This window comes from Argentina silus, assembly GCF_951799395.1.
Source record: "Argentina silus genome assembly, chromosome: 9".
Classification (NCBI taxonomy): domain Eukaryota; kingdom Metazoa; phylum Chordata; class Actinopteri; order Argentiniformes; family Argentinidae; genus Argentina; species Argentina silus.
Genome location: NC_139663.1, coordinates 5,738,010 through 5,747,665, shown reverse-complemented (window position 1 = coordinate 5,747,665; position 9,656 = coordinate 5,738,010). Strand labels below are relative to the sequence as shown.

Below are 9,656 nucleotides of genomic sequence, written 5' to 3'. Positions count from 1 at the left end.
GATGGTCCCAACCTCTGGATGTACCTGTGAACTCAGTGTGTGTGTGTGTGTGTGTGTGTGTGTCTCCTTGTCTTTTAGGTGATTGCCTTGGGCCAGTCGATGGATACGTCTCAGCCACCCTCTTCAAAGCTCCCGTCGGGTCATGGGAGTAGAGTGTTTGCTCAGGGTGTAATGCTAGCCCTCATTTATCCAGATCTCAACAGTGGCCACTAGGCCTCTAGTGAAGTCATCAGTCAAAAGAGCAGGGCGTCCATGCTGGGAAAACAAACAATACCACCACCCACACCCCAGACCCAGAGCACCCACACCCCAGACAGCTCCCAACACCACTGGGGGAGGCTAGGGCCACTGAGCAGGGTCAATGAGGTTGAAATAACATGTCCACTTCTAGCTGACCCCTCATTGGCCCACAACAGTCATCCTTCATTTAATCAGCCACTGGATATCAGATCACCCAGCCGGGCCTGTTTAACCCACTGAGGAATGGCTGCAATCAAATCACTCCCCCCATTACCTGAACCTACCCCAGCTTAGTCCCTGTCCTATGGCCTCTCTAAGTGACACTCTGACTAATGTTTCCTGGGCCACAGGCTTCTCACTTATGGAGACTGAGCACTGACCCCCAGCCTGCCAGTCTCATGGGAGAGAGCTATCAAAAGACTGGGATCACAGGAGTGTTTGAACCCATTTGGGGGTCTTGAGTAGTGCTTAATAGAGAATATCCACATGTCTGTTGAAGGGAATGTGCCTGAGAATGTGATGAAATGTAAGTGAAAGTGTATCTAGCTTTTCATTTATCAGTGAACATGTATTTTTCTGTGTGTGTGTGTGTGTGTGTGTGTGTGTGTTTGTGTGTGTGTGTGTGTGTGTGTGTTTGTGTGTGTCTGTGTGTGTGTGTGTGTCTGTGTGTGTGTGTGTGTGTGTGTGTGTGTGTGTGTATGTGTTTGTGTGTGTGTCTGTGTGTGTGTGTGTGTGTGTGTGTGTGTGTATGTGTGTGTGTGTGTGTGAGCTCCTCTGAATATCCCTAAAATTATCGGCATATTCGTCTTCTCTGGGAAGAGTATGTGGTGTCCATAAATGGATCCGAATCCATGCAACCACCACTTCATGGATCTGTGCAGTAATGCAACCCTCCAGTGTCACCCTGCTCTGTAATTTTGGAGGAGCACGGCTCAACCTGAAAGCACTGATTAGCAAAAAGAGAGGGACATACAGTTCCATAATTAAAGGCGAACAAGTCAGCCTCATGAACCTCATCACACCAGGATAGAAATCATAGTAAGCCACCAGTAGGAGGATTAGAGGGAGGCTGTTGCTGATTGGTAGCCTACAGTATGTGGCATAGGGATATATACAGTAGAATGTTGACATGGGGTTCATCATTCCTCCAGTGCTGGTGTGTTTGGAAGGTATATGTTTTTTCATGTGTGGAAACGTGGGTGTTTTTCACTCAGGCACTTCAACTGAGATCGTAATGCATAAACATAAAACTGTTCTCACCTCGCTACTGGCATTGAATAATTAATGAATGTGTTGCTGCATTTTTTGTTTTGTTAAAAGCAACACAAACAATATTGCCCCACAGAATGTGATAGAAGACCACACGGGACTTAGTGCAAACAAAGGCTGCTCCAGTACATTTATGTGTGTTTGTAATTGTTAGTGATAATCTTATACTGTATGCATTTTTTTCCCCACTCTTACAGTAACCTTCACAAATGATCTCACTGTGACGTTTGCATTGCGGGACTGTGTTTGAGCACTTGCTGAGAAGAAATTCTCCAGTTGACTGATGTGGGGAGCACTTTACTGGGTGAGTTATAACATAATTTGAACAGGGGATAAGGATGTTAAAACTCCTCAATCACTCCTTGTGGCTGACTAGCTTTGTCTCTTCTATGCTTAGCATATTGCTAAATGTGAACCAGAGAGGTTTCAATAATAGAATGGCCAAGACCATGCATGATGAGTAATTTAGAGTGTCTGAAAAAGGTCCTTTTTCATGCTCATAATCAACCCCAAATGCATTCATACCCTTGCAGGCAACCATTTGTAAGTGTGTGTGTGTGTGTGTGTGTGTGTGTGTGTGTGTGTGTGTGTGTGTGTGTGTGTGTGTGTGTGTGTGTGTGTGTGAGTTTATGTGTGTGTGTGTGTGTGTGTGTGTGTGTGTGAGTTTATGTGTGTGTGTGTGTGTGTGTGTGTGTGTGTGTGTGAGTTTATGTGTGTGTGTGTGTGTGTGTACGTGTGTGTGTGTGTGTGTGTGTGTGTTTGTGTCAATGCATGCATATGAGTCAATGAATGCACACATGTATGAAGTCGGAAAAACACCCTATTATTGTCTCTCTTCCTCTGCTATCTTCTCTCATCCTCCGTCTATATATCTCAGAGTCAGAGTCTGAGACAGGAAACTAAGGGGAGAGATTCCTATGCATTCTGGGGGTCTGTGGCGGATGCTACTGGAAGGTTTTAACGGCAGGGTCAGGGGCCAAAGGTGCCTTCGGGTTCCACATCTGCAGCTTGGCGGAGATCTCGTCCCGGCGACAGTCAAAGTGGGCAGCCAGCCGCACCCTAATGTGTATTAGCAAGACAAAGAGGGGGTGGAGGGGCGGGACTAGGAAGGGCTTTGATTTCCTGGAGATTTATGGGCGTGATGAAATCAGCTCTGAATACACCCAGCTTCCCCATTTTCTCTATCGTTTAGCCACATCTAAAGGTCCGGGTTTTGTTCCTGGAGACAGACGCCTGGGATGAAAAAGGCAACAAATCCAAAGAGAAAAGGAGAGGGCCTTCTTGCCAACTGGAGAGAGCTCTGAAGTCTTCACATGCTCCATTCAGGTCGCCATCAGCTGGCTGGGCCCATTGTGGAAGCTGCTCCATGACTGTTACTGCTGAAGAGTTGCACCTCAGATTTATGGAAAGAATTCAGCCGTGTTCCTGGGATACCCACAAGGCACTTGTGCTTTAGTGCCTTACTTTTAAACATCCTCTCCTCGTATGTGGGCTCTGCACTTTAATGTGATACTAGAGGAGAGGCAGCATGCCAGTAAAATACCACTGTCTGACCAGGTAGTTAAAGAGGAATGATGTATACAACAACAACACTAAGACTCTGAGGACAGGATGGCAATGTGCTGGATAAGGCCAGCTTCCTCCCCCCATTGCGCCCCCCACCCAGGCCCCTCCATGTCCTGCAGTATATACTAACTGCCCCCCAGTGACCCACCCAGTGATAAATAACCCTTAAGGTTAACCACGTTTGAAATGGAGCTGTGAGACCATTATAGGCCTCCGGAGTTTTCTTGACATCACCAATATGTTATCGGTATGCCCAAGGGCCTTACGAGAGCTGCATTAACTGCAGGCTTTTTGTGTTGGGAAGTAATAAAGTTAGGAAGAGCCCTTTTAACCTCTGAACCGGGGTATTGCATATAAACCTACGTGTTTAGTAGATGTGTGTGTATGCGTAGGATGAGCACAGACGTATTAAGATTGCTTGTGTATTGTGTGTGTGTGTGTGTGTGTGTGTGTGTGTGTGTGTGTGTGTGTGTGTGTGTGTGTGTGTGTGTACAATATTGTGTACAGAGGGGTGCTGATTGGAGGGGTTCTGATTAGTCTGTGAACGTGTGTGATTACACCTTTGTGCCTGGTTTGTATATATCCCACGGCCATGGCAATTGATGGCACCTGTGGATAAGTCTGTCTGAAGGCAGTCTGCTAGCTTGATAATTCATGTCTGAATATTCTCCAAGCTTATCTTGTTTATATCCCCGACTCATCTGACATGATGTGAGTGTGAAATGCAGTTGCATTTCAATCCAAATTCACTCACCTGTCCACCAAGAGCCATAGCCTGATGGACAACATACAGCATCAGGTGTCAGGTATCATCTCTGCATGGATCAACCTGTTAATAAAGAGTGATTAGATTATTGTTTACCACCTCAGAACTGTAGGATATTGCTTATGTTGTTACAGTTTTGGAGCGGGAAATGATCTACAGTAGCTGTTTGGAATCTTTCTGAGAACTTTCTTGGAGGAGGAAGCAAGTTTGTTTGATGACAGGTTTGACATCTTCCTCAGGACATCCTCACTTGAGGACATAGACTGAATATCAAGCAAATCAAATGACATACCATCGACTTCTACTCTACCCTATGTCATAGCTGCTCTCCATTAGGATTTCAAGCAGTTCCTTGATTTGTTTCCAATGTGTTGTGAGGGATTTCCGAAGCTCCACTAGATCAAAGGCAAACAGCTGAATCCTATTCCAATAATCCAGTGTGGTGCCAACTTCTGGTAGAGAAATAACACGAAGGCAGGGTTATTGACACATCACACATGGGCTAGAAGTTTTAGCCAGAACACAATCATAAAGAGCAACAGTAATGTGGAGTAAAATGATGTGTCCTAAATATGTGCCCAATTAATTTAAAAAAAATGCATTCATGTTTGTTTATACTACATGATAAGGTCATGATTTCCCTCTTGTAGTGCTATGTTACTAGGTTACATGAATGGCAAAACTATGTGCATTAGTCACCCCCTAGTGGCGGCTGAGGCGGCGTGTCGCTTACTGGTTTTATCCTGTTGATGGGTCTGTTGTTTAGGATGACTACAGCATTTTTGATACCAAAGTTCTTTAAATTGTTCTTATATAATTTAGAGCCAAATCAAACTGACATCCCCTCTGTATTAATGCACTGGGCTGCCTCACATAGTTAGAGAACATACTCCATTTGAATGTTTAGCACTGCCAGCCTCCCTTTAAAGCCTGTGGTGTGATCCTGCAACAATGGGGGGGCAATGACTGTGAAGGGCTCCTCAGCACCACGTAGAGTGTAGACTTCAGTGGCACTGTTAATCAGCAATGAATAATTGAAGGTGATGGAGAGAGAAGAGGAGAGAGAGAATGGAGGAGTCTAATGAACAGTGATGTCTCCTCCTCCTCCTCCTCCTCCTCCTCCTCTTCTTCTTCTTCCTCCCACTCCTGTGTACTGTAAACTGGCATTCATTCAATACCCGTCTCCCAATGCCAGGCTGGTGGTGAGTGGGCTCAGAAGGTGCCAATGAGCACCACAGAAAATCTGCCTCAAAGAACAATAATTAGCATAATTAAAAAATGAATGGCAGTTTGTAACTCAGAATCAGATGGAGTTAAACATGTCTTCATGTACTGTAATATTTGTCTGTCTCCTAGACTAATAGAACTGGTAACACATATTTTGTGGTAGATGGGAAAAGGCGAGAATGATTTAAGACAACTTGATGAAGGAGGAAAGTGTGACCTGCATTATTTCAAACATGAAACTCCTGCTGAATCATACCACAAATCATACCACAAATCATACCACAGCAAATGTGAGGAAAACAAGTCAAGGTTTTATATTGGACTTTTTATTTGCGTTTATTTTTAGAAACCTCGATTCAGAATTGTTATTTCCCTCCCCACCTTTAAATGTACCTCTTGATTTCTGGTGAAACATTTAGTAGCTATACAGTACGTCTCACCAAGTTTCCAGCAGTTTGATAGACACGTCTACACAGGCCATAGCCAGGTGGGTATTATTCTAATTGCGTGTTCAATTGACCGTGGTTGTTTGCAGTTTGGATGCCAGAAACCACTTGTGAAGATAGCGAGATGTAGCTTGGGGTGGTTATTTCTTATGTTGCTTCATCTGGATGTTTTATCTACTGGTTTGATTAGCCTATTAACTGTAACATCACTTTCTATAATGAGTTTGTTAGCTGGATTGATTGATTGATTGATCGATTTGATTGATTGATTTGATTTTGGGAAACACAGATTCACATCTCCCAGAGGATAACACAAGAAAGTGTGAAACACTTATTTTCATTGGGATATCTTCCAATGTCCATATCACACCTACAGCAAAGGCTGATGCTCACCTCTACCCATAGAATAAAATCAAAATATTCTTTTGACATTTTTAATAAATGTATTTGTTTTACCCTTGCCTGTTTTTGCACCACAATTTCCAAAACGTGTGCTACTGTTGTAGGTGGAGAGTCAAAGTGAGAGATCTGTCTGTCTGTATTTCATCCCCACCCTGTGGTACAACTTTAGTACTGCATCTATGTCAATTAGGCTAATTTTGAGAGGATGAATATTCATACATATGAAGCAGAAGTACTTCCAAAAGTTTTATTTATAAGAATATAGACAATAAGTTGCAAATTCGCCTTTGTACAGAAAGAGCTGGGCATAAGTACAAGACATTCATTACCTTTGGGAGAATCATTTAATGGCAACACAAAGTAGGCTATACATTTCAAGAATGGCATATACATAGCACCATTTTCATTTCAAAATCGGAATAGAAAATACAGAGCATTTCATTTAGTGAATCACATACAAGGATATTTCGAAGTAACTGGTTCATTAGTTCATATACACACATATAATTTGATGATTCTGAAGATTGTCCCATTTTCCTTCGTCAAATACAGGAATTGTATCATTCTGGAAAAACAAACTATATTATAAAGGTTGACATTTTGGCAGTTTCAAAAGGCCGACATTACAGCTTTGTCTCTTTGGCTCTGTTGAAAAAATATGACAGACATGAGCTCTACCAATGAAACAAGCTCAACAAAGCAACTCAACAACACTATGTACAAAAGGAATGTAAAAAAAAACAAAAAACTATTATAAATATGCCTTAAAACTACAGACACTATGTACATAATTAGACTGTATCATGGCTGGATTTTTCTTCTCTGTAGTCCCACGTGGGTATGTCTCTGTGGGGTGCCAGTTGGACTCTAGTCTCTGGTCTGTGGGCACAGTGCTGTGTTCAGGTGTGGGGTCTCCTCCTCCCTCCCCCCCCCCCCCCCCCCCAGAGGGTGCTCTCATTCCCTCTTCCTCAGGACAATATAGATGAGGCCACTGATCAGGCACAGAGGGAAGGCCACCCAGGCCACCACGTAGGCATAGCCGAAGGACACGGAGGGGTCATCCGGACGCATCACCGTGTAGATGATCCCTCCACACATTACAAACAGGCCTAGAGAGAAGAGGAGGAGGAGGAGGAGGAGGAGAGGGAGGAGGAGGAGGAGGAGGAGGAGGAGAGGGAAGGAGGAGGAGGAGGAGGAGAGGGGAGGGAAGGGTCGGGTAAAGATAGGAAGAGAGAGAGTTCATCAGCATTTACTGAATGAGCACAATCAATAACCCTTCCTTCTCTGGTAAAGATACAGTAGCACAGAGGCTGCCCTCCACATTTGTCCATGGTGTAACCTAAGTGATACTCACTGGCCAGGATTTGGAAGATGGCGGTGAAAAAGAAGCGTCCTCCCTTGACCAGGGTGAAGAGCTGGCACATGAAGAAGACGAGGGAAAGGAGGCAGAAGAGCACAGACAGGACCATGAGGGCCTGTACTGCCTGGATCCAATCTGGAATACAATAGAGCGGAGAGGATGGAGGTGGTTAAAACACACAATTATGATCACAGAGGGTGGATATAGCTGAAGCTGCTTTTTTGACCTCTAGCTCAGTAGTGATGGTGGTTAGACAAACCGTCATTGCTGGCTGGCCTGCAGTGGTATCCTCCATTATTTGTGAGGCAGTTGTACCACAGATCTGTGCTACTGCCCCCACCTACAGTCCAGGCCTGTTTCACAAAACAATGCTTGAATCAGAACCATAGAACACACACACACACACACACACACACACACACACACACACACACACACACACACACACACTCAAACACACACAACATCACAAATTAACTATATAAAACAGCCTACACCAACACAGTAACAGACTCACCTCACCACACCCTGCAACCTGTACATAGTCCATTTATAACACATTTTAACCAATAAGCAATTACAAGGTTTTAAAGTGCAATCATATTGTAACTTACATTGGCAGTTGTTGATACAAAGAGAAGGATCAGAATAATGAGGTGCAAGATAAGCACTCCAAGAAGGATGAGCAGCATTTTCAGGTAGATCTGCATGGATACAAACACAAAAACAGTGAGGCCAGATGCGATGCAGCATCATTCATCTCAGGTGCAACTTCATCTCGACACAAGGTGGCGCTATCTGCATACTCTCCTCTAACCAAATGTTTACTTCAAATTGAAAAGTATCTCCTTACATTTAAACGTAAACGCATGGCAAGACTATCTCTGAAACTTTTTAAATGTTGATAGGCCCACACAAATTGTAGCAAAAGCAACTCTAAGAGATTTAAGACATTTGAAAAAGGATTATTTCAACAAATCAAACTAATTAATTAACTTCATGCAGCATCAAATGTGTGACCCATGCATTTCAATCTCTTCCAAAAACAAAATGTATATGAAGCAAAAGAACAGTGCTATGTAAAAACTAGTTTTTAATTTGCTAATGAGAAATTACGCGACATAACTAAATGCGTAATCAGAAATCAATACACGCGTGTAAACACCTCGATATCTGCGTGAAAAACATTCCAGCGTAAACTCTTTCGGTTGGACCGTTATGCGTTTATTCTAAGCACCAGTGAGACAAGCCATGAATCATTCAACTTTTCTGCCAACGTCCAACAAAGTTTAAATATTCGAATGACCAATTGAGTTGACTTAATCTCAGTTGTGTTTGCATTCCATGGTAAATATAAATCCAACCCGATAACTCCAGAAAAGTTAATTAATTCCGCTAGAGGGAGGGAAAAACTCAATATAACATTACAATTAAAAAATAAAATGTGAAAACGTGAGGTTCGACACAATTCCAACTTACAGAAAGCGAAGTAGGAGATGTTTTCCTTGAAAAAATGAATGCAGGAGTGAGGAGTAGGGCAACTACTACAGAGTATCCCTCTATAGATTCTCTAACCACGGACTACTATTCCAGATGTCGCACCACAGTCAAACTTTTCTTTACGTGAAAACACCGCCCTGCAAGCGTCGCTACGTCACCGCTGGGCCTGCTCAAATAGTATTCGGCTTTCGGAAATATCGACTGCATAGCACAGTGGATTTTTCTCGAGAAAGTCATTGGAAACCAGTGTTTTTAAGTGGCTCCAAAATGGTGTACTTCTTTTATATGTTTATTTGTTTCTTTTTTACAAGACAGAATATAACTGGGTAGAACCAACTTTATTTTTCTTGTGGATTACATTACTCTACCCTACTGTAATGATAATGTAGATATCTCCCTAGATATATCTCCCACGGTATGCTGTGGGTATTGGGACGTGTTCCACCCCTATTTCTCATCCCTTTCAATTGTCATTCTTTGTAATTTTTTGGACAGTTTTATATCCCCAAAATGTTACTATCAATTTGTATGCATTACTATGCTGTAGCCTACATCTTAAAAGTTGAGCGATTGCATTAGTAAAGTTGAACGGCCCTTGCTCCGTTCCAGATGGTTAAACATGCCTGGATACCCCTGGATACCCCTATTGACCTCTACTAACTCACTGAACTGTGCACACTGAGCTCCATAAAACACATGTCCAACAGTGTTCTGTCCACAGTGTGTGTGTGTGTGTGTGTGTGTGTGTGTGTGTGTGTGTGTGTGTGTGTGTGTGTGTGTGTGTGTGTGTGTGTGTGTGACAAGTCCTCCAGAGGCCCCGTGGTATGCCCAGAATGCTGGTGAGTGAAACAGGGCCTTCTGTTTACTCCTGCGTCTGGGG

The 9,656-nt window shown here is 43.2% G+C and overlaps 1 protein-coding gene across 1 annotated transcript; it reads right to left on the bottom strand.

The window, feature by feature from the left end:
- Positions 1-6,203: 6,203 nt before the first annotated feature.
- On the bottom strand, positions 6,204-8,829 carry LOC310809189 (peripheral myelin protein 22-like). Its single transcript, XM_083676378.1, has 5 exons — positions 8,756-8,829; positions 7,891-7,980; positions 7,536-7,629; positions 7,271-7,411; positions 6,204-7,025 (listed from the first exon to the last, which is right to left on the bottom strand). Exons 2-5 carry the CDS (start codon positions 7,966-7,968, stop codon positions 6,871-6,873), a joined length of 468 nt encoding a protein of 155 aa, XP_083532504.1. The 5' UTR covers positions 7,969-7,980; positions 8,756-8,829; the 3' UTR covers positions 6,204-6,870.
- Positions 8,830-9,656: the final 827 nt, after the last annotated feature.